This window comes from Hylobates moloch, unplaced genomic scaffold (genome assembly GCF_009828535.3).
Source record: "Hylobates moloch isolate HMO894 unplaced genomic scaffold, HMol_V3 SCAFFOLD_22, whole genome shotgun sequence".
NCBI lineage: Eukaryota > Metazoa > Chordata > Mammalia > Primates > Hylobatidae > Hylobates > Hylobates moloch.
The window spans coordinates 24,999,481-25,025,164 of NW_026652297.1; the positions used below are offsets into that span (position 1 = coordinate 24,999,481).

General features: G+C 38.6%; 1 protein-coding gene across 1 annotated transcript; it reads left to right on the forward strand.

The window, feature by feature from the left end:
* On the forward strand, nucleotides 1–24,422 carry ATP6V1B2 (ATPase H+ transporting V1 subunit B2). The gene is made up of 14 exons (XM_032143378.2): nucleotides 1–171; nucleotides 7,512–7,567; nucleotides 12,322–12,420; nucleotides 13,179–13,272; nucleotides 13,402–13,479; nucleotides 14,011–14,150; nucleotides 14,484–14,585; nucleotides 14,935–15,032; nucleotides 15,609–15,732; nucleotides 17,628–17,778; nucleotides 19,225–19,307; nucleotides 20,035–20,139; nucleotides 20,967–21,096; nucleotides 24,148–24,422. The coding sequence occupies exons 1-14, from the start codon at nucleotides 36–38 to the stop codon at nucleotides 24,285–24,287; spliced, it is 1,536 nt and encodes a 511-aa protein (XP_031999269.1). The 5' UTR covers nucleotides 1–35; the 3' UTR covers nucleotides 24,288–24,422.
* The last annotated feature ends 1,262 nt before the right edge of the window (nucleotides 24,423–25,684 follow it).

Here is a 25,684-nt window from a genome sequence, read left to right on the forward strand (position 1 = left end):
GTCTCTGCTGGGCCAGTCGGGACCGAGGAGACAAGATGGCGCTGCGGGCGATGCGGGGGATTGTCAACGGGGCCGCACCCGAGCTACCCGTGCCCACCGGTGGGCCGGCGGTGGGAGCTCGGGAGCAGGCGCTGGCAGTCAGTCGGAACTACCTCTCCCAGCCTCGCCTCAGTGAGTATCAGAGAGTAATACGTCTCCGGTCTTTGCTCCGTAGCCTAGCCCTTTGCTCCCAGTCACCTGCTTAGCCAGCGGGTAGGGGGTAGGATTTGTTTTTCCCTCCCGCGTCTCCCCTCCGACCCTGACCCACTTGTCTCTTTAGAAGGAGATTTGCCTGTACCTAATATTTCCAGGAGATGGGCTGAGGGCAAGAGCACCAGCGGGAACTTTATCCTGGGGTTGGTGGGCTCCTGGCTATTGCCCTACCCCCTCCCCTCCCCAGCTTCCCTAGGCTGGAGCCTTCTTAGGCACTTGCTTCCCGTCTCCGAGGGCCACTTCTTGTCACTCCGATCTTAATCTTCCCCTGACTTCATTTGGATATCTAGGGGTCGAGGGAACGCCCCTTCTTCTCCCCTCCCCCTGGTGAGGACCTCAATGGGCTCTTCAACTCCTGCGGAGGGCAGACAGTAGAGCCATCGCTGACGTGGTCAGGCCTTTCGTGGATGGAGGTCAGGCCAGTAGCCAGGGGGAGATGTGGCTTGGTGTTTGGTGGAGGGGCTGCTCCACAGAAGGACACCTAGATATCAGAGAACGCTAGAGCTGAAAAGTACCTTGCAGGTCATCCAGTCCAACTTTATCATTTTACAGGTGAGAAGCCTAAGGTTCTGGAAGGGGTAGGATTTGCCATGCTTCAGACACTTAATTATTGACAGAGCAGGGACTAAAAATCCAGGTTCTTAAATTCCCACTGGGCCTTTTTCTACAGTTGCCTCTTCATTTACTGACCAGTTAACCAAACTTGGTTGAGTGCAGGGTTCTTTGGGGAAGCCAAGTGGCTTTGCCCATAGGTGGTGTGTGTGCATAGGCTTGTTTAAGTGTTGTGATTGTTTAAATAAAAAGGCCTTAATGAACTAGATTTAAGTGGATAGCTCAGCAATTCCAAAAGAAATGGTTCTCGATTACTAGAGAATGCAGTTGTGTAGCATCTAACTTCTTCACAGCTTTCTTGGGAACTGGCAATGAGCCCTCGAAATAGACTTTTTAAAAAACTGGGAAAAGCACATGATGTTTCCCCGGGTGGTGAGACTGCATTTTCACTGGTTAATTGCCAGAGTGTCTGTCTCTAGGTGGCCGACTGGTTAAAAAGAATTTCAGATGAAGGGTGTTAGTCTGGGCGATCTGAAGCCTGACTAATCCACATCCTGATCTGTCACTGGGTCATGTGATAGCACTGCAGTGTGAAGAAAAAGGAAAACATTTGATTCGGTGGATTGCTGAGATGTGCCTTTTACACTGGGAATTGTTCGAATTAGAAAATGTATGTTGGGGCGTAGCTGAAGTAGCTACTTCAGGAAATCGGCAGATGTTGCATTCTTATGCAAACCTTGGCAATAAATTTATACCTATGAATTACAAATTCTCTTATTAATTGCGTTTGTATGTATTGCCTTTCTTTGGGTAGAACAGATAGACATTAGTGGTGCCTCTCAAAAAAGGTTATAAAGGTGCAGTAGTCAGTTTCCATATAATTAATCATTCAGTCTCAATTCAGAGAATGTCAACTGAAATAATGTTGTTTAAAGAGTACTCCATGATTAAGATTGTAAACCTTTAAGAGAGATGAATATGATTTCTCCATGGTTTGTACCTACTTAGCCAGTTGCTGAAGGATTTTTCCAGACGTTATTCTTGACAAAACTGTTGTAGCATAGGGCTTCACACCGAACTGTTAGAGGTCAGGGATCCTTTTTGTGTCCCCACTGCCTAGCACAGTGCCTGACGCATAGAATGTGTCTTGTAATTGTGTAACTTGCATTTAAACTCCTTGCTCGAATAATTCAGTGGATAGATTGTGAAAATGGATGGAATCCGAGCAGGGACTTGAAATGCCCGGTTGAGTTGAGTTTCACTTATATATCCGTGTTATTCTAAAAAGCATAAATGATATCATACTTAGGCTAACAACTAACAGCATTTGAGTGTCTTCTTATTTTGCCATATTTTTTATTTTACCCAAAATTTTTAATTGCTTCTGAGTAAATATTGATTAACCTCTTAATTTTTGTGGGTTTTTTTTTTTTTTTGGAAGGTTGAGGTGGGGTTTTTGTTCTGTCACCCAGGCTGGAGTGCAGAGTGGCGCGATCTAGGTTCGCTGCAACCTCCGCCTTCCAGATTCAAGCAATTCTCCTGCCTCAGCCTTCCGAGTAGCTGGGACTACAGGCGCACGCCGCCATGCCCGGCTAATTTTTTGTATTTTAGTAGAGACGGGGTTTCACCGTGTTGCCCAGGCTGGTGGTGAACTCCTGAGCTCAGGCAATCCGCCTACCTAGGCCTCCCAAAGTGCTGGGATAACAGGCATGAGCCACCGCGCCCAGCCAACCTCTGAATTTTTGTAAATTGATTGTAAATTTTTGTAAATTGATTGATGTTATCATTTAAGGAGATATGTAATTATAGTTATTTTGTGTGTGTGTGTGTGTGTGTGTGTGTGTGTGTTGAGACAGGGTCTCACTCTGTTGCCTAGGCTGGAGTGCAGTGGTGTGAGCTCAGGTCACTGCAACCTCCATATCCCAGGCTCAAGCGATCCTCCCACCTCAGCCTCTCGAGTATCTGGGACTACAGATGGACACCACTACCTCCATCTAGTTTTTTTTTAATTTTTATTTTTTATTTTTGGTAGAGATGGGATTTCCCCATGTTGCCCAGGCTGGTCTGCAACTCCTGAGCTCAAGAGATCTGCCTGCTGTGGCCTCTCAAAGTGCTGGGATTACAGGTGTGAGCTACTGTGCCCAGCCTAAAGCTTCACACTGAACCTTTAGAAGTCAGAGATCCTTTTTGTGTCCCCACTGCCTAGCACAGTGCCTGACACGTAGAATGTGCCTTGTAATTGTGTAACTTGCATTTAAACTCAAAAAGTTGTGTTTTTTTGAATGAAGAAATGGAGTAGTGTTGACAGTTCCACTGTACAAATTAGATCCTTTTTAAAAATAGCTTCAAGATTATAGGACTTTTAAAAGAAATGGAAAACATACTCAGGCTTGAAATTAGGAAATTATCTTGAGCATTTTAGTTGAATTTTTGAAGTCACAAGGAATGAAAACGTGATTTTCTCTTAAAAGAAAAGATTCAACAACGTACATAGAGCTTTCAGGTGCTATATATTTTGAATTTGGTTGTCTCCATTTTTCTTGAGACCCTAGATCAACTGGCCTTAAGTTTCTTATATCATAAAGCAGAGCTAGCCCTGCAAAAAGTCAAAATAGGAATCTTCTCTTGCTTTTTTCCTAGAACCTCTTCTTCAGGTGCTCACTGCTCATCATGTAGATCTCTACTCTTCTTGTACAAGAGAAGATGATTGCTCTGGGTTTTTGTTTTGCTAATAAGGCAGAGGCTAAAAGGCTAGGACACTTATTATGCAATGGCTGTCAACTTTTTTTCTGAGTATTTCATAATCATTAAATGGTGTTAGTAGTGTTGAGCAAGCTCCTATCCTGCAGGAGGAAGAGGACATCGTCTGATAAAATATGTGCTCCTTAAAACCTGTGTAGATTTTGGGTTTTAGGTGTTACTTCATAAATACTTGTCTGGCTCATATGATAGTTCAGAATCAAAGCCAAGACATTTTGGTTGTAAAATATGTTAAGAAGGTAATATAAGCATGTATCTTCTGTGTTGTCAGAAGTTCTGATTATCCCCCATTCACACATCTACGGACTCAAATTCTTGTTCATTTGGAGAGGAGTGGTCAATATGTAGATAAATAGAAATATTTAGGTAATTTGCAAATGAGTTTTTGCCTTTTTTGAAGGGCAACTTAATGTCTTTGACAGCCATACTTTAAACTGGTATCTCTGTTTTGGGCTGTTAATGGTAATGGTGAGGAAGGCTAGATAAATCTAGAGATAAAAGGTAGTGTTTGTTATCATTCTGCTTGGTTTTCTTTGCAGATAGTTTCAGTACCGTGGAAAAGAGCTGTAGTTTTATACAAATTGTCTTTTTGTCCCCACTTGTAGTCCAAGTGCTAGAAGCTGTATGATCTCCATACTCTTTAATTGTACTGAAGACTAAGGCCAGAAATATTATAAGGGTCATAGAGTACCAATCCTAAGATTAAAGAAAAACAAAACAGTTAGAAGCCTGGCTCCCCCATTTAAAAACCAACTTATCAGGGCCTTAGTTTCCTTAGGGTGCATCAGCCTTGCCTACTGTGTTAGCGATTTTCTGCTCCTTTTAACAGAAAACCTGAAACTGGGTAATTTATAAAGAAAGGGAATTTATTTCTTAAAGTTCTGGAGTCTGGGAAGTCCAAAGTGGAGGGGCCGCATCTGGTGAGAGCCTTCTTTCTGGTGGGACTTGAAAGAGTCCCAGGGTGGTTCAGGGCATGACATGGTGAGGGGGCTGAGAATGCGGGGGCACTAGCTCAGGTCTCTCTTCCTTTTGTAAAGCCACCAGTTCCCTTCACACGATAATTCATTAACCCATGAATGGATTAATCCATTTATGAGAGCAGAGCCCTCATGACCCAGTCCCCTCTTAGAGGCCTCACCTGTCAGTACTGCCACATCGGGGATGAAGTTTCAACTTGTTTTGGAGTTTCTGAGGGGATGTTCAAACCCTAGCACCCACCTCGTTGTGTTCTGTGAAGATGAAATCAGATAGGCTATCAGAAGATGCTCTGTAAAAGCATGAAGCTCTTTCCAGCTATAAAGCTGGGTCCCATTTTTATCTTATTTGGACTATAACATGTCTTAGCTTAGTTTTTATGTCAGTTGAATTTAAACCAAGCATGTTTAACCTCTGGTTTGTATTGGAAGTGTCTCCTCATTGCCTCATGTTTTTCATGATTTTCAATGCAGGAAAACCGCTGAAACACCTCCACCAGATACTCCATTCTCTACTTAAACTCTTCCAGTAGCTGCGACTCCATTGGAAAAAGATTGTTTTGCGATAATGACAAAACATAGACACACGGAAATATTGCCTGGTGCATTAAACAGTAAAAACCTGTTTTGCATAGCTAAAATTGCAGGCTTGTGAAATTGTTTTGGGTGGTATCGCTTCATAATTCTTACAAGATACCATACCACAAAAAATGAACCAGTTCAGTTTTAGAATTTGGGCTGTAGTAGAATCAAAGAATAAGTGGCTTTGGAGCTAGAGTGTACACATTCAGATCCTTGGGCTGGTTACTTGTGTCCTTGGGCAAGATACAATAATTTCTCTGAGAATAATTTTCCGTTCTAAAACTTAGAATAATGATAGCTAACTCATATGTCTGTTACAGAGATTAAATGAGAATTCCTGAAAAGTACTTACTAAATGTATGTTGGTGTTATCAATTAACTTGCAAGGTTACTTACTGACTTTTTAAAAGGCTGGTTACGTTGTTGCAAATTTAGAGACTTTTGATGAAGTAGAATCTTGCCTTCTGTAGTAGAAGTCAACTGGATTCACTGTTTCCAGGAAAAGCTATGACTAGTGTTTCTTTTTCTTGGTCATACTTTTGCTCGTGACTGGCAAAATTTCATAGTTTGGAATGAGCTTGAATTTTAAACATGAGATTCTAAAGCATTATTGTTGTAGAAATTAGACGTATAAAGGAGATACAATCTTGTTGAAAAAATAAAGAGAATTTTAAGAACCTGATGTATTTTACTGATGTTGCATTTTATTCAAAACAGTTTATCATAAATCTCATTACCATATCCCCTCCCTCTCACCCCAGCTGTTTGGGAAAGGTTTTGGAAAGGTCTACGTTTCTGCATTTCTGAAAACTGGTTTCAAGAAAACATTTCTAATGTAGCTCACTTTCCATTTCCACTTGGCAATTTTAGAAAGCCATTGAAAAAAAATGCTGGGAGTCTTTTTAAAATGAGAACAACGAAGAAATCTTTTAAAGGGTTGGAACTATGTTTTTTAAGAGTATTCAATCATTTTAAAACAGTAGGGATAGTTTTCATAAAAGTGGTAGAAAAATGTGGCAAATGGGGTCTTTCTAGTAATCTAGTGGAATGATTAATCCTTTCGCATGACCATCCATCCAAGTAGCTTGCTTTTTATCTAAAGTGGAAAAAAAAATACACTTCATTTGGGGGGCCTCTGTTGAGACAGTTACAGTACAATTACTGAGGTATTCAAGCAAATATGTGATGTCTGGATTTAAATGTCCTGTTAGCAGGAAAGATGGAAGCCCTGACAGCGCTGTCTGCTCTGTCCCAGCATTTGTACTAGGGCTCTGGCTTCCCCGCCTCAGGCTGAAGGACGCCTGAGGCTGAAGGAATTGTAATTTTAAATTCCAAAGCCCCTTGAGTGGACAGACTGGTTAGTAAGTGGTTTCCTCATTCTTGGGAGTCCACATCTGTGCCAGGAATCTCTGTGCAAGCTCATTATAAGACCTGAAAAGAAATCAAGCAAGTGAAAAATTCCCAGTTGTTAGACAGCTTCATGTTAATTATTTTAGGCCTTATAGTAAATTTTCTTCAAAACTTTAGTTCATGTATTTTTTTTCAGTTGTTCTGCTTATGAAATTTAGTGAATTTTATAGGTGTCTGGTAGAATTACTCTCCCCTGAGTGTTCTTATACCTGATCCCCATTTCTCTTGCCATGCAGGTGTGATAGGTGAGGGCTTTGGGTAGGACCTGCTGGGGTAGAGTAGCAGTTTATTCCTAGGGCGCACTTTGTAGTGGAAAACAACAGTCTTTAACCTGGCAGTAACGTTTGACTTTTTTTAAAAGGATACTTTTCTTATCTTATTTGACCTCCTGGCCTTTCTTTCCATTGCCTACTCCCTCCTTCAAAAGCTCTTTTCACCTAGTTTTTATGACACCATTTAATTGTGGCGTTTTACCTTGCAGGCTATACAATTTCTTTTGTGACTTTTGTCACTTCTGCTTAACATTAAGGATTCCCTTTCCTCATCGACTTAGCTAAATGCAGCCTCCTTTATAAAGTTTTTACTTTTCTCCCTGAGGTGAGAACTATTCCCCTGTTTCTGCTGTACAGGCCATAGTTAGAGCCCTTATCTCATCACATTCTAACTCCACCCCCTCACATAAGACTGAACTTTTGAAGACAAGCAGAGTCTGCCCCTCTGTGTCTTGTTTTTGTATGCTGGGTTCTTACAACAATGACTTACTAAGGATTCAAAATATTTTTGGTTGGATGACAGTGGATTATGAAAAGTTGTATAGGCACAGACGTATTTTATAAATGCATTGAAAAATTTTGTAGCTATTTGAATGTACCGTATTCTAATAGATATGATAACGTAGAAAGGATTTTTGGTAATGCCAGAGAGCTAATTTAAGCTTTTGTGCTATTTGACTAAAACCGACTCTTCTGTATTTCTTTCCAGCATACAAGACAGTATCTGGAGTCAATGGTCCACTAGTGATCTTAGATCATGTTAAGGTAATACCACTATCTGTTTTGGTCTATTTATGTAGTTAAAAATGTGGCATTAAGTCCTATTTAGTATACTTTAAATTTTTGTTATGATTTTTAAGCCATACTTTAGACTGAGTGTCAGTCAGTCTAAAGCCCAGATACCCTGATACCCTGGGCTATCAGATACCCTGGGCTAAGCTTACCTGAGCTGTTTGACCAAAATATCATCCAAGAAAACAATTTCCATAATATGTTTTCTAGAACAGTAATTGTACATTGGTTAAGGGGGTGGGTCAGGGAGAGGCATACAATTACTAGTTTGTTGAGAGAGGTTAATGATGCATTTGTGCTTGGCATGTGACCCCTCTGGAAGCAGAAAATACATTGAGAAACATTTCTTAAAAGAAAGGGCAAAGTGCATTGCCTCTTCTGCTTTATCACTAAGGTAATATCTTTGTATATGATAAGGTACCTGTAGAAACTAATCTCAAGATGAAACCTAGCGAGTTGACCTCCTGACTACAGTTTGATACATGCTGCAGATTGATTCAAAGCCATAATCAAACTGAAGTTGTACAAGATTTAGGCAGGTGCCCATTAACGTTTTGTAAAAGAATACAGCCTCCTCTTTTGTTTTCTGAGGAAAATATTAGGAAGCTTTGTTTGTTTCTTTATATTTTAATTGTTTTCTATATTCTTTGTTAAATAAACTTTTGGACTCATTTTTAAAATATAAATTTTTTAATATTAGTAAGTATATTATTGAAACAGCTCAAAAAATATTTGGGCTCAATTGTGTTAAGTGCTGAGCCCAGTACAGAAAATATAATGGTGGACAATGAGAATGGGGTCTCCCCTAGTTGAGCATAGTGTAGTGGAGATACAGATATAGTATCAATGTCTAATTGGTACGTGCTGTGAAGAGTCAGTTAGGGTGCTGTGAAAGATGATACTGGGAAGGACTTAGAAACCGTCTCTGAGGAAGTAATTTTAAGAGACCTAAAAAAGTTTCATTGAATGTTACATTGGGTTGTAGTTATAGGTGAGGGAAGACTGGTAAATCACTTTTATGTAGTTGTAGAAAAATCTATTTAGACCATGAGAGTTATAGTGATTTGTTTTGATTTTAGATTTTGGCTTTTGTTTTTAACGTAAAACTTACAGGATCAAGGAACAGATAATCTCAGGCAAATTATATCAGAATAGAAGAAGATGAAGCACTGTGCCAACTGATTTTGTGAAGTTAGCATATCTTTGACTCCAAACCAGAAAAAGGGTAGTATTAGAAAAGAAAAATAGCTGTTCTCACTTATAAACACAGATTCCAAAATTCTTAATACATTCATGTTAGATATTAGCAAAATAACCTATGTAAAATATCAGCAAAAGTAGATAATTTGATATTAGAAAATCTAACAATGTAATTCAACACATTCATGGATTAAACTAGAAAAAGCTTATATTCTCGATAAATACAAAAAAAAATTTGATGAAATTACTCATTTTTTAAAAAGCCTCTTCGAAAATAAGGAATATAACAAACTTTTAACCTCTTAGTGAGTATCTACCACAACCTGCAGCAAACCACGTACTTAGAAGATTCTATAAACATTCCCATTGAAATCAGTGAAAGGAAAACAACTATTTCCTCTCTACTGCTGTTCTTAGTATGTACTTCACTTCTGACACCAGATGTGTGTGTTTTTTCCTATAACAATTCAATTCTTTGGCAAACACCTATTGGATGCCCTGTAATTTAACTCAGTTCTGACACTCACTGCAAAGAGTTGTGTGTACCCCATAGGTTAAGGGCTTAGTCCCACAAGACTGCAGTCCACTTCAGATGCCAATCAAAAGTAGTGGGTCCCCAGGTTACCCACAGCTACTGTCCAACTCGGCTACAGATTGAAGATTCCCTTCTGAAGTTCGATAATTTGCTAGAATAGGTTACAGAACTCAGGAAAACCATTTACTTACCATTACTGATTTAGGGTATATTAACATATTAATATTACTGTTACTGAATAAGGGTATATTAAAGGATACAAGTGAATAGCCAGCTGAAGAGATGATCATAGAGTGAGGTCCTGAAGAGTCCCGAGCACAGAAGCTTCTGTCCCCGTGGAGCCGGAGTGGACCACCTTCCTGGCACGTGGATGCATTCTTGCTGCCCAACCCAGAAACTCTCCAAACACCCTCAGGATTTTTTTTTTTGAAGACATAAGCATGACTAGGCAAGTCCTTAGCAGCAGTGATTAGTCAGTTTCCAGTACCACTACTCTGTCAGGAAGTCAGGGGATGGGGCTGAAATTTCCAATCCTCACTCAGCATCACTATCCATCTTTCTGCTAAAAACTTACCCAGTGCTATGGGGAAAAGAAATTAGGGTACAAAGGGATTAGAAGGGAAAAGGAACCACCATCATCATTTCTTGATAATCTGATTAATGAATCAGAAAACCCAAGTCATCCAGTGGCAGACAATTAGAAACAATGGTAGCAAACAAGGTAGTGGATACAGGATCAGTTTACAAAAATTTTTAGTGTTCTGTATGCCAGAGTAACTATTTACAGAAAACTATAAAACACTGTGAAAGACCATAAAAGAAGACCTAAAATAAGTGAAGATTCCATGTTCATGAGGGAAAAGACTCAATTCTCCCCAATTAACACAATCAGGGAAGAGTAATTAAAAAAGAGGATTTGGTTCAGTAATAAGCAGGTATAACAGTGCAGCAAAATATAGAGCCCTGAAATCAACTCTTCACACATGAGAATTCGACTTGGTAAATCAACATTACAAGGCCATGGGGGACACTGTGCTGCTCAGAATATTCTTAGGGCAATTGGTTTCCCATATAAAAATGAGGAACATAAAATTAGTTACCAAAAGTCCAGATGAATTAAAGATCTAAATATAGAAAAGGAAACATAAGTCTAATAGAAGACAATACAGAAGACCGTTTTTATGACTTCAGGCTGTTTTCCAAACAAGACACAAAAGACATAAATTCGTAAAGGACCACGGTGTGTTTTATTACTTAAAAAGTGTTGTGCACATGTATCCTAAAACTTAAAGTATAAAAAAAAAAGTGTTAAAACTTTTGTATGAAAGGATACCATAAGCAAAGTTAAAAGGAAGGAGACTAAGAGAAGATATTTGTACAAGGATTAATATAGAGAATCTATAAAACTTCTACAAATGAATAAGAAGGATTTACTTGATAAGTAAGAAAAGCATATTAATAAGCAATTCATAGGAAATGAAGTCTGACTTATCAGTAATATGAATGAATAATTGACAATGATAAGCATGGGAAGTTCCTCAATATTGGTAGAAGTCAGGAAAATGCAAACTAAAACGATGCCGTTTTTATTAAAAAGGCAAAAATTACATTTAAAAGCATAGATTGGCAAAGATGGAGGGAAAGGATACTTTTTTATATAGCTAGGGAGACTGTAAATTAATAACATTCCTTTGCAGAGTTAATTTGGCAGAAAATGGGCATGGCCTGTATGTGGCCCACCAAATGGCTTTGGGAAATTCTGGCATACTTATATGAGGAGCCCCATACAAGAATGCTCATTGTAACATTTTTGTGCTAGTGTAAATTTGGAACAACTTAGAACTCCACTGGTAGAAGAACAGCTGAATGAAATGCAGTGTAGTTATCTGATTTAACTATATCTGCTCTGTTTTAACATTAATTCTAAGGTGCCCATATCTCCAAAGCGTCTTAAACCAATGGCACATCATAGTTTAATTGGCAAGTTTCTCTTTTCACATCACACAAAATAATGATGCATCTTTCAATAAATTATGTTGGTAAAATAAGTATTAACATGACACAATGTCATGTTAATATCAGGTCACGTGAAAAACAAATTGCAGAATGATTAGTACATTGCCATTTATGTAAATCACCAAACTTCATTTTTTGGAGACATGTCTTTTTAAAGAGTAAAAATGGATTAGAGGAATATATATCTTGTTAGGAGAACTAGATTGAGGATGAGACTTAAGCATTATCTTATTATAATAGTAATTATTATTTAGTAACTTTTTTTTTCTTTTTGAGACAGCGTCTTGTTCTGTCAGCCAGGCTAGAGTACAGTGGCACGATCTTGGCTCACTGCAACCTCTGTCTCCCCAGCTCAAGCAGTTCTGCCCCAGACTCCTGTGTAGCTGGGATTACAGGCCTGTGCCACCATGCCTGGCTAATTTTTTATTTTTAAAAAATTAAAAATAAAATTTCACCATGTTGGCCGGGCTGGTCTCGAACTCCTGATTTCAGATAATCTGCCCATCTCAGCTTCCCAAAGTGCTGGGATTACAGGCGTGAGCCACCGCGCCTAGCGTATTTAGTAACATTTTATTCTTTTCCTGTCAGCCATATCTGGAGCACACAGTTGATTACACAGCCTAGAAAGCAATCATCAGTTCTAGGTGGTGGGAACATGTTTATCTGTACTTTTCTGTGGCCTCAAAACTATAAAATGTGCATGCAGAGGAAAAGCAATACATTTAATTCCCATGTTTTCATGGATTCAGGACCCTTCTTCTGTACCTTATGGTTTGTTTGCTGGTATATGTGACAGTGATGTTTGTTTTAAGGACTTAAACTACCTGAGGATATTGAAAGCTCTCAGCAAAAACCTGTGTCTGTGAAGAGTAGAGGGCTGCACATTCAGACACAACATGGGAGAGGCAGAGCATGTATAGTAATCTGGGGGGCTTGTAAAATGTTGGATATTGATCCTTTATTTTTTTCTCTTTAGTTTCCCAGGTATGCTGAAATTGTCCATTTGACCTTACCAGATGGCACAAAGAGAAGTGGGCAAGTTCTGGAAGTTAGTGGTTCCAAGGCAGTAGTTCAGGTAAGTTTCAGCTGGCCAGCTGAACTGTTTCCTAGTTGCTGACACATAGGGAACACTGCTTGTTTCTTTCTGTGATGATCATTGCATAAGTGTTTTTAGAGTCTTTAGAGATCGGTTACCAGCTGCAGGGAAAAAAATTATTATTGCATTTTTTTTGCTCAGTGTCATTTAGTCCAATAGCAACACTAGTAAATGGCTTTTTAAAAATGGATAAAAGTAAGTAGCCGTGTAGAAGGAGAGAGATGAAAAGCATAATTCACTGATGATGTGATGAAACCAAAAGGATATCTGAGTTTCTTCCTTTAAATTATCTCATACAGTTCCTAGTTTTAAAATGTTACCTCACTATGGCTAATGGCAATTTTCTGAAATAACATGTTCCCCTTAAAAATAGCTTAAAGCAGGGATTGTCAAGATTTCTGTAAAGGGCCAGAGAGTAAAGCTTTTAGGCTTTGTGGGGCCAACTAAATTTTCCTACATATTATTCTTTCTTTCTTTTTTTTGAAACAACCCTTTAAAAAAAAGTATATATATATAAAAACATGCTTAGCTTGCTGATCGAATTTGGCCTGTAGGCATGAACCCTTGATCTAAAGGTTGACAATTTGTTTTATTATCATATTTCTTTGCTCATTATATCAAAAGTAGTATACATTCATGTGTTTTACTTTATAAGGGCTGTTTAACAGACAAATAAAATGTAAATGCCCATGATCTAAATTACTTTTACCTTTCTGATTAATTCTTTTTCTTGATAGGTATTTGAAGGAACTTCAGGTATAGATGCTAAGAAAACGTCCTGTGAGTTTACTGGGGATATTCTCCGAACACCAGTGTCTGAGGATATGCTTGGTAAATGGATATTATTCATTCTAAGCCGAGATCTGTTTCCTTTTAAACATATTTCCATAATGTCTTTTTAAAATTATGAACATTTGAAAGTCAGCGTCTACTCTGTCCTGCCTTCTTACTGATTTCTAGGTCGGGTATTCAATGGATCGGGAAAACCCATTGACAGAGGTCCTGTTGTACTGGCCGAAGACTTCCTTGATATCATGGGTAGGGACAGTAGATGGATTGCTGTGTTTGGGAGAAAGTAACCTCTCTCTGTCTTGTACCTTTGCCAGATAGAGAGTGGTTTTTGTGATATCATTTAATGTAGATAGGCAACACGCTCCGTAGGTTATAAATTATTTTATTATTTAATTATATTTTCTTAGAAATTATCGTAAAATTTTATGTATTAATATCTTAAGATACTGTAAAATATCTAGGATATATCTGAAATGTAGATGGTAAAACCATGAATTTGAAATTAGGACTTCTCTCTTATTTGCTGTATCTTTATTTTACTTTAGGAACTTGAATTCTATTACCCTATGTTTTGTGAGTCTACAGAAGAGTAAAGGAAAAAATTATTTCAAGTTTCATATTTGAAAAATAACTGATTCTTTTTTGTAGTAAAGAGATGCTTTATGTAGTTCTGGTCTTCTGGTGCTTTTTCTTTTCTTTTAATTTGATAGGATGTCTAATTTCATTCATGAATAATGTGGCAACATGTTAAAATTTTCCCTTTTGGAAATACATTAGGTCAGCCAATCAACCCTCAATGTCGAATCTACCCAGAGGAAATGATTCAGACCGGCATTTCGGCCATCGATGGGATGAACAGTATTGCTAGGGGGCAGAAAATTCCTATCTTCTCTGCTGCTGGGCTACCACACAATGAGGTGAGGACTGGGATCGGTTTGCTATGAAGTTTAGCAGACAAGAATTTCTGTAATGCATCACTGTTACTGAGAAACCGAATAAAGCGTTTTCAAAATAAATACTCAGTGTTATTGTTTTTATAATCCAGTTACCTCACATCTTTATTTCTGCACGTCTTCTTGCTTATCCTTGCAGATCTTTGCAAAAAGTACAAAGTAGTTTTGTTGAATAAATCCCCTAAAACATCCTGGTTTCGTTTATGATTACTATTCCAAAAAGTTAATGGTAAAAGTTACTTTCTGGTAGAAATGTTATTTCAGATTTCAACTGAATTCTTCTGCTTTGTTCATCAGATTGCAGCTCAGATCTGTCGCCAGGCTGGTTTGGTAAAGAAATCCAAAGATGTAGTAGACTACAGTGAGGAAAATTTTGCAATTGTATTTGCTGCTATGGGTGTAAGTAGAAGTTATTTTTGTTTTAGTATGATATATAAAATTTTGCTTCTGTTATGAGAGCATTGTAAGCTGTACATATATAGTTGAATTTTTCTTTAGGTAAAGAATTTGCAATCTGGCATTTTGGCCAAACTGAGGAGTAAAATTTGGCATTTGACTAATTTGAAATTTAAGAATAATACTGTTTGTGCCCCATACTGGCTCTTTGTTCTCTTGGTTTTTGTGAAGACTTTTGATGTACTTGAGGTTTTAAAAGAAGGAACAATCTAAATCTGTAGCTTGGCTTTCATCAGAAATAAATGTTAAGGATTTTTCTTCTCCCAGCACTGATAAAGTTGTTGTTATTTAGGTAAACATGGAAACTGCCCGGTTCTTCAAATCTGACTTTGAAGAAAATGGCTCAATGGACAATGTCTGCCTCTTTTTGAACTTGGCTAATGACCCAACGTAAGAGCTGTTTCTTTCTGTGACTCAGACTCGGGATCAAAAGTGTTTCTTAAGGTTGGGGAGGTGAAATGTGGTAATAACAGCATTTGGACCTAGCAATGAGGTAACCCTGTATTTAAAGTCTAGCCCTGCTTTTTGGTAGTTATCTGGCACTGGGCAAATAACTTAGGTTCTGAAGCTCATAAAATGTGACAGCTGATACTTGTCTCATGGAGTTGTTTTGCATATTAAATGAGATCATACTTATAAATTGCCTAATACACAATCAACTCTCTGTAAATGATTTTTTCCTCTTACCTCAAAAATCTGGCTTTCATTTGTTTCCTCTCTCTCTCCTTCCTACCTCCCTGCCCCACTCCAGTGTTGAGAAACCATACAACTGAGAAATTTGGGACATTTATAAGTAACTGTTAATACCTTACTTAAGAATTTATAAAGTAACAATTGCTTTACTCTCCTCAATTTATTTAAAACTTTAAAAGGGGAATTGTACTGTTATTTCCAGAATCATTTCTTTTTGTCTTTTCTTTTTGGTCTTTTGGTTTGAATGGCCTAAGACTTAATGTTCCCTTTCAGTATTGAGCGAATTATCACTCCTCGCCTGGCTCTAACCACAGCTGAATTTCTGGCGTACCAATGTGAGAAACATGTATTGGTTATCCTAACAGACATGAGTTCTTATGCTGAAGCACTCCGAGAGGTAAGGTTTTTCCCTCAGTTAAACACAATTGGTTAATTTTCAGGGTTAGCTTGTTGCTTTGCAAGTTTTCATTCTTTATGGTTTTTTAATTCCACTGTTCATATATTAATAGAATGCCTTAATAAATCAGAAAGGAAAATACTTCCTTTTTGTCAACTTGGTAGAAGTGATTAGAGGATAAGATTTAAATGGTTAGCCTGTTTATCATACTGTCACTATCTCCATGGCTTAAGAAATGATTGTAAAAGGGAGTAAATAATTCAAGCTGTTTACTCAGTTACTCTCCCGGGAAGTTCTGTTTCTGTCCAGACTATTAATTTTTAAACCTTTTTGTAATTCTATTTTTAATGATGTTAATATTTTATAAAGACCCTGCTCTCACAGTACTCTCTTCAGCACTTTTTTCTTCAGAAAACCCAGTGTTTATTTAGGAACAATATTAAGATTCTAGCAGGCTGCGCACAGTAGCTCATTCCTGTAACCCCAGCACTTTGGGAAGCCAAGGCGGGAAGGTCACTTGGGATCAGGAGTTTAAGACCAGCCTGGGTGACATAGCAAGACCCTATCTCCATAAAAAAATTAAGATATTGGCTGGGCATAGTGGCACACACACTTGTAATCCTAGTTGCTCAGGAGGCTGAGGTGGGAGGATAGCCTGAGTCCAGGAATTCGAGGCTGCGGTGAGCTATGATGGTGCCACTGCACTCCAGTCTGGGTGACAGATCGAGACCTGTTTCTTAAAGAAAAATTATAACAGTTACCCCTAGAAGTTTTGGGGTATTTGTTCTAATACAAGTTACTGAAATTTTGAGTAAGTTACTTTTTAAAGCACATAAAAAGACTTCTGAAGAGACAGGCTTCTTAAAATTCCCTCAGTGCCCTCACCATACCTTACTCTGCTGTATTGCTGTTTCAGACTAACTCTAGTCAAGGACTAGTTTTTCTCCCCCATCCATCACAGACCAACACTCTTGTAAAATGCAATAAAAATGAGTTATTAGAAAAGTGAAATTTTAACTATATATATAATTTACAAATGCAGATTTTAAAATTGTTAGATTCAACAGGCATAAAATTATTCCGCCAAATTGCCCTGAAAGTTTCTAAATGCTTATCTTGCTTTCTGTGTGATCATTGCATGTTGATAACAGTTGGTCTGCAGACCGCACTGTGAGGAGCACCACTGTAGCACGCTCCTTTGAAGATGTCAGAGTAGCACTTAGAAGTTGCATTTCATAATGCTTTAGGGTTCTAGTTGATTGTAGGTTAACATGCATGCCTATAGTCTGGTATCCATGTCTCTAAGGGAAAGATCGTTTATTACCATTCTTATTTTGTGCAGTGGATGGACTCTTGACTTTGTGACCTTCAGAAATTGTTTAATTTTTCTGACCCTTGATTCCAACTGTAAATTGGAGGTAACACCTTCCTCACAGGGTTGCTGTGAGGATTAAGTTAAATAATGTTGTAAAGTGCAGCAGATGATTCCTGGTGTACATTTCCTTCCCTTTTGACCTTTTTGGGATTAGGTTGGATAAATATGGCTAGTTCCACCACATGGAATAAATCTTGTGAACCAAGAATCTTTTCTGTTTTAAAATTAACTTCCTTTGATTTATAGAATTGCAAACAGATTTTCTTCTAGCAAACTATTTGAAAACTTACATTATGGCAATATGATTTTAGCAAAAACCTTCTGGTGCCCCATTGTCAACGTTTTTGTTATAGAATACTTTGCATTTACATTGCCGGGAGATTTTTCTAAATCATTCTCAAGGACAGTATTTAAAATGAACATGATGGGATTTTCAACTTTGGCATGTTCAAACAAACATGTTCTAAGCAAGCTTGTTATAATATGGTATGTGATACTCTTCTCCTTGACTTGCTGTCAGGTTTCAGCAGCCAGGGAAGAGGTTCCTGGTCGACGAGGTTTTCCAGGTTACATGTATACAGATTTAGCCACGATATATGAACGCGCTGGGCGAGTGGAAGGGAGAAATGGCTCGATTACTCAAATCCCTATTCTAACCATGCCTAATGATGGTAAGTTTTGGTATTTGGATTATAACACACCTAATCATTTTAAGGAGAGAGAAGACCCATCTACCTTTTCGAGTTGAAGTTATTTTGAGAACACATCCCCTAAGAGTTTATCTTGGTTATTTGCCTAAATAAAACATTTTTCATTTGAAAATTACCCATAGTTACTATCCTATTGTGGAGGAAAAGCAATTTTCTTCATAATTTAAGTTTTTAACTTTATTAGGTACTGGTGAGTGCCTGCTGTTTGCAGGACACTGTTCTAAATGTAAAGAATTTTTAAAAAGAATTTATGGTCTCTACTTAATGTAAGTTAGTCTAATTGGGGATGTTTTTTATGTGTGTGCACCAGTAATTTAAGATGGCCATGTTCAGTGCCACATGAGGAGTACAAGTGGTAAACTCCACAAAACTTAGAGACAAATTTTTTAACCAAGGGCTGGTTAAAAATGACTTTCCAATGCCTGTCTGCGTGTGTGCCCAGGGTGGCTTGTGGGGTACGACTGTTCAGAATTCCTCTCCTGTGTTGCCTTTTTGTCCTTATTTCAGTTTTTGAACAACACTTTTACAAAATATGGTAAGTTATTACTTACTGTAATTGAGCACTGTTCTGAGTGCTTTATAAATATTCACTCATTTCCTCCTCATAGCAACTTTGAGGCAGATGCTGTTTGAGGCACAGGGAGGTAAAATGATATGTTGAGATTAGCAAGTGATAGACTTAGGACCCAGTTTGAGTTCATAACTCACACCGTTACTCTGTACTGCCTCTGACGTGAAAATGATTTGTTCCAAGGGAGTAGGTACAAAATGATGTAATTTAACAGATTTGGAAGTGTGGTGTTTTGTGTGACCTTTTTGGTGCAGCCTGTGTAGTGTTGTTTACTTGTCTATGTGCCTGCGTTTTGCGTGGTGAAATGTTGTGTATCCATCCGACATAGCTTATGAACTAAGAATGTTCTCAGTATACATCAGGTTGGCAAATTTCTATAAGGGAACTTTGGGTTTAAAATGAAACTTTACTTATATTGAGAGGGGAGAGCGCTTACCTAGGGGAGAGAGTATTTTTTATGAGTGCAGCCAGTTTACCTCATAGAGCCAACACACATCTAACTGCTACAACCAAACTAAACTGGCCAGTATGGTTGCCGCTAGCCACATTTGGCTGTTTAAGTTCAAGTTAACTAAAATAATTGAAATTAAGTTTTTCAGTTTTGTTAGCCACGTTTCAAGTGTTAGATAGCCACATTTGGCTAATGGCTACCGTACTGCACAGCACAGACACCGAACATTTGCAGCATCACAGAAAATGACTCTAAGAACACTCTTCTAAGTAATGTTATAGGTAGTACAGAGGGACTTCTTGTGGGTTTGGTTCTGAGAGATGGCCACTTTAAAACTCATAACCTAAAGATGCCATGCTTAATGCCAACTGTCTTCCTCCGGTAGATATCACTCACCCCATCCCGGACTTGACTGGCTACATTACAGAGGGGCAGATCTATGTGGACAGACAGCTGCACAACAGACAGGTACTAGACGTGAGCAGTGCTGTGAAGCTTGCAGACCTGCTCATCCGTTATTCTTTAGTGACTTGGATTTTGCTCTTAGGAATTGCTTTGCTTAGAAAGTATCAACTTGAATTGTTTTTAATATGGTTATAAAATTGTCGTTTCTGTTATCTTCAATTCTGGTGTCGGCAGAGCGCCAGAATTAAGAATTTTCTTAACACTTTTCTTTATTGTGTCTTAAAACGGAGTCACTTGTCTCCAAGAACTTTTTTGGGAATTCTGTTCCATAATGGTATCATCTACCAATCTTGTTATTAATAGAAAAAAAATGACTTTTCCATGCTTTTGTAGTAGACGCTGACTTCTAAAATCAGCTTTTAGGAATTATTGTTAATTTTTTTTATTTTGTGTATAATTTTTTGAGTCAGAGTTCAGAAGACCATTTTGACTTGATAATGTGATAGTACTTACCAAACAGATGTGAAAGTTGAGTTTTTTAAAATAGTCTTGTACAGTGTTATAGATGACACTTTTTTGGATTTGATTCTCGAAAGAAATGCTATGCTATAAAGTGTTTCTTACTACCTTTTCTTGCCAGGAAGAGACAGTAGGATTCATCTAGGAGACAAATGCAGCAGTTTTCTGTGATTTAAGTTGTAATAATGAGTTTCAAATGTTTTTTTATTACCAGTAAAACTTGAGTTTTGTACTTAAATATAGTATTTTTTCCCCTCTCATTCTACCCAAGATTTATCCACCTATCAATGTGCTGCCCTCACTATCACGGTTAATGAAGTCTGCTATTGGAGAAGGGATGACCAGGAAGGATCATGCCGATGTATCTAACCAGCTGGTACGTACATTCTTCTAAGAATGGTGTTTGAAAATATGGATACGTTTCTGCTATCTTACACCTCTTGTCTTTCACCCTTACCACTTTTCTCTTCCCCATCCACATGGAATTTTAGTGTAGGCTTGATGTGGAATACATCATCATTCATTAGAACCAAAGCAGCCTTTTCTCATAAGGATAGATGCAAATGATCAAGATTAGCTTGAAACCCATGTCTAATGCTATCAAGTTTCCAAATAAAAAGCCAAGCAATGCGGTTGTTTAAACTTTTTATTAGCAATTTTAATGTTAATTATAGAGTATTCCTGAAAGGCTACTCTGACCTATTTCTTGCTTGACATATTAAGCCATCACCAGAACACTAACATATACAGTTTTATGTAGGCTCTGAAATCCTTGATTTTTATACTCATATAAGATTGTACACTAACACAAATAAAGAAAAATACTATGGCCATAAAGTAGAAATGGTAAACTTAGCGACATCACAGATTTTTTTTGAATAGAACTTCAAGACGGATTTCTCCATGGTTTAACTATGAGTTCTGATTTTCAAGTGCTCTATAAATTTTGAGCTCATTAACATGTTGAAGAAGTGTGTCTTTTGTAGAGCATTAGGAGTGTCTGTGTATTGTATGCCTGAAGACTCCTTTCTGAGTGAGAATGCAGTCCTTCTGGTACTTTCATATGAATTTTATGTGAATTGTTTCTGTAAATTCCTTCTATGGGTTCTTGTAAGGAGAACTAGAGCAGTACATTCCTATATCCCAGATGACTGAACATTTTGAGAGCTTCTCTCTGCTGATAGGAGCCTTTTTTCTCTTTAGTATGCGTGCTATGCTATTGGGAAGGATGTGCAAGCCATGAAAGCTGTCGTTGGAGAAGAAGCCCTTACCTCAGATGATCTTCTCTACTTGGAATTTCTGCAGAAGTTTGAGAGGAACTTCATTGCTCAGGGTAAGATGACCGTTGTCTTACAAACATAAAAAGCCTCATATGTAATTTTGAAAACGCTTTCCAAGCCTAAGAGAATTCTCGTTGGTTTCTATATAGTTATTTCTCTGGTTAGAGAAGAGGCTCTGTCACCTGCCTGCCTTAACCCTCTGGCTTCTCCTCTGCCTTCTAAACATCTTGGGAAGATCTTGACTTGATTTTCCAGTTACTCAGCTACCATCTCACTGTTTTCCTTCTTCCATCTCCCTTCTGAATCCTCCTTCCAAGGCCCTCTGCGGTGCAACTTCATTGCCACTTCTCCTTGCTGCTAACTTCTTAGCAATGATCTGCTTTGACATTTGGGGCTTGGGACTTTGCTGATTCATCTATATTCATCTCTTTTTCTCATTTCTTACCTTCCTGCCTCTTAATTGTTAATAATCCAAAAAGCTCGGTTACCTGTTCTTTCTGCTTTCCCTCCCAGTGTCCACTTTTCACTCTACTGTGGGCCCTATGATGTGTGGACCTTTACCCACTGTCCAGACCTCTGATTCCACATCTCCAGCTGCCTTAGGAACACCGTTGTTGTTTATGCCACCACCCCCTCAGGCTTAGTGTACTCAGAACCAAAGTTTTTTTTCCAACTGACCTGCCTAGCAATGCCCTTTCAATTTTTATCTACCTCTGGTATAATCATTGTCCCAGTTAACCCAAGCTCAGTAACTGGGCATTATTCTTTTTTTTTTTTTTTTAATATTATTATACTTTAGGTTTTAGGGTACATGTGCACAATGTGCAGGTTTGTTACATATGTATGCATGTGCCATGTTGTTTTGCTGCACCCATTAACTCGTCATTTAGCATTAGGTATATCTCCTAATGCTGTCCCTCTCCCCTCCCCCCACCCCCCAACAGTCCCCGGAGTGTGATGTTCCCCTTCCTGTGTCCATGAGTTCTCGTTGTTCAATTCCCACCTATGAGTGAGAACATGCGGTGTTTGGTTTTTTGTCCTTTTGATAGTTTACTGAGAATGATGTTTTCCAGTTTCATCCATGTCCCTACAAAGGACATGGACTCATCATTTTTTATGGCTGCATAGTATTCCATGGTGTATATGTGCCACATTTTCTTAATCCAGTCTATCGTTGTTGGACATTTGCGTTGGTTCCAAGTCTTTGCTATTGTGAATAGTGCCACAATAAACATACGTGTGCATGTGTCTTTATAGCAGCATGATTTATAATCCTTTGGGTATATACCCAGTAATGGGATGGCTGGGTCAAATGGTATTTCTAGTTCTAGATCCCTGAGGGATCGCCCCACTGACTTCCACAATGGTTGAACTAGTTTACAGTCCCACCAACAGTGTAAAAGTGTTCCTATTTCTCCACATCCTCTCCAGCACCTGTTGTTTCCTGACTTTTTAATGATGGCCATTCTAACTGGTGTGAGATGGTATCTCACTGTGGTTTTGATTTGCGTTTCTCTGATGGCCAGTGATGATGAGCATTTTTTCATGTGTTTTCTGGCTGCATAAATGTCTTCTTTTGAGAAGTGTCTGTTCATGTCCTTTGCCCACTTTTTGATGGGGTTGTTTGTTTTTTTCTTGTAAATTTGTTTGAGTTCATTGTAGATTCTGGATATTAGCCGTTTGTCAGATGAGTAGGTTGTGAAAATTTTCTCCCATTCTGTAGGTTGCCTGTTCACTCTGATGGTAGTTTCTTTTGCTATGCAGAAGCTCTTTAGTTTAATTAGATCCCATTTGTCAATTTTGGCTTTTGTTGCCATTGCTTTTGGTGTTTTAGACATGAAGTCCTTGGTAACTGCTTATTGTCCAGTGATCAATTATTTACTAATTTGTGTTGTTTTCCTTTGAAATATCTTACCCTATTCAGTTTTTATTCCCATTATTATACCTTAGTCCTGTGTTTCTTAAACTTTAATATGCTTTTGAATCAGCTGGAGATCTTGTTAAAATGCAGATTCAGATGTAGCAGACCTTGGTGGGGACAGAGATTTTGCATTTCTGTGAATTCCTGGGTGATGTTGAAGCTGCTGGTCTCTGACCACTCTTGAGTCCAAAGGCCCTAGTCCAAACCTTTGTCCCATCACCCTTGGCCATTGGTGCCAACTTTTTCACCAATCTCCTTGACTCCCTGTGTGCCATTGCCAGGGTAAATATATTACTAATTTTATTGGTTGTCCCTCTACTAAAAAATCCTATAATGGTTTTTGTGACGTAGCATAGGCAGGATTTTCAAGCTGTTTTGCTTGGTCTCTCCCATCACCCCTGCTAATGCTAGAGATACTCTAACATCGGTGGTTACAACAGGTGCGTTTACTTTGGAATAAATGCATCAGGCTGTACACTTAGGATGTGCACCTTTCCAGTTATATGATACATTATTAATATTCAAATCCCCAAAATATTCACGATTGTTGGAATTTTTTTAATGCAGAACCTGAATATCTCAAACAAAATAAAGTTTTCATCTAGAGAAAAGAACCCAGACCTCCAGCTTTGGAATCAAAGAATAAGATTTATTTGTGGGGATAAGGATGATTCTGCATCAAAAATAATTTTAACAACTTAGAAAACCACTGACCTTCAGATAATGATACTCTGGAGAGGGTTGTGTGTATTCAGGTGCTTGACTGGCATTTATGGCCTTCTGAGCATCTGTGTTAGTCACCTTCAAATTCAGCCATTTCTCTTTGTTTGAACCTTCTGTGCTAGGGAGACTTTTCTCACTAATCTCTGGACCAAACATTGATTCTAGTTTCCATTGCTCAAGTATTCTACCCAGTTGTCAAATCTCAGATCTGTCTCACCATCCTCTCCCGCAAGACTGCTCCCTGTCTCAGCCCAGCCGCCCCTTCCTCATCTCTGGTTCCTTATGATACTCACCGTCTGTGCCTTCTTTTCCTCAATCCTTCTCATTTAGTCTTGGGAGTCCCAACTTTTTTTTTTCAATATCTATTTAATACACTGCTAGTCATATAACAATACATACTGGATAACACTGCTAGGTTGGAAGTCATTTGCACTTATTAATTCAATCTCAATTTTTTAAGGTCCTTACGAAAATCGCACTGTCTTTGAGACTTTGGACATTGGCTGGCAGCTACTCCGAATCTTCCCCAAAGAAATGCTGAAGAGAATCCCTCAGAGCACCCTCAGCGAATTTTACCCTCGAGACTCTGCAAAGCATTAGCTGCTGCTTCCGCATTGCTCCGCGCTCTTGTGAAATACTGGTTCTGTTTTCTTTGTTCCTTTTGCGCTCCCCAGTTCCCACCTTTGTGTTGGAGTTTACCGTGTTACCCTGTAATTAAAAACAAAGAATAGGTAACATATTGTGCCAGTGTTGCAACATTTTAAACTGCTAACAGACCTTAAAATATCTCCTTACCTGGGTCCTCAGTGCTATGTTTAAAGTGCTGCAGGGATGGAGTGGCGTTTTCTTATTGCTGTATGTATTGTACATAGTGGAGTAGTTAGTTACCTGGTAACGGTCTCATTATTTGGGTCTCTTAGACCTTACCTCTCAACTCCCTCAAGAGTACCAGTCTCTGAAGTTATAATGCTTTGGTCTCTACATTAGGGGCAAGATCCAGTCTGAAAGAAGTCTCCTTTGAGAAGGGCCAAGAGGCTCTTTCCTGAGTGTTTGCTTTCGGTTTGTTGGTGTGCCTGTATTGCTGGGCTGTGCTGCTGCTCGAAGCAGATGGTTTTGACTGTCTACTTGCTCTTTCCTGTATAATGAATAGATGAGTGAAAGGAGTTTTCTTTTTCTCTTTCGTACTTATGTATTGGGATTCCTGTGTCTTACAGCTCTCCCTCTCCAAATAATACACAGAATCCTGCAACTTTTTGCACAGCTGGTATCGTCTGGTAGCAGTGAGGCCCCTTGTCTTGGTGATCCTCACTGGGTTTCCAAGCAGAGGAGTCACGTGATTACAATCGCCAATAGAGTTGTTATTTGGGGTACAAGATGAGAAGAAAGAAAAACCTACAGCCTTTCTACATTCTGACATGCTAACAGTGGTTTAAGTTTCTAAAGTGTTTACCAGATGCTGAAGGCAAGTTGAGGGGAGTAGAAGCACTTATGTTTACGGATATTTTAAACTCTGTTAGAGAGCAGCCTTTGAAAATCCCCAATTCGGTTCTGCTTTTTCACCTCTCTCTACCTTTTCAGGGTATTCTTTGTGGCACAAACGATAGCATTTCCAAGCTTTAGAGTTTTCTGAATTCTTGCGCCTTCCTGATGTGAGCCCTGAGCGATCTTCTATGCATTTCTGCCGTGTGTCCTGTTGGTCTCTCTGTGTTCGTTGTTACTTGGGTGCAATAGCAACTTCCCTACACCGTGCATTCCATCTTTCATGTTGTGTAAAGTTCTTCACTTTTTTCTTTGAGGGGTGGGGGTGGGGGGAGTCAGCATGATTATATTTTAATGTAGAAAATGTGACATCTGGATATAGAATGAAAATAAATGTTAAATTAAATGGAAGTGAACTAAAGTGACTGTGTATCTTCTAACAAGGAAAGCAACAAGCAAATATGTAATCACGCATCTCTTCAATTCACAGCTCTGAGCATCATAATCAGGATTGGGAA

Bases quoted from the DNA above. Each gene is read 5' to 3' on its own strand.
- ATP6V1B2 (XM_032143378.2), top strand. From the start codon at position 36: ATGGCGCTGCGGGCGATGCGGGGGATTGTCAACGGGGCCGCACCCGAG. The intron at 13,273-13,401 runs GTAAATGGATAT...ACTGATTTCTAG, and splicing joins AGTGTCTGAGGATATGCTTG to GTCGGGTATTCAATGGATCG. The intron at 19,308-20,034 runs GTACTAGACGTG...ATTCTACCCAAG, and splicing joins GACAGCTGCACAACAGACAG to ATTTATCCACCTATCAATGT.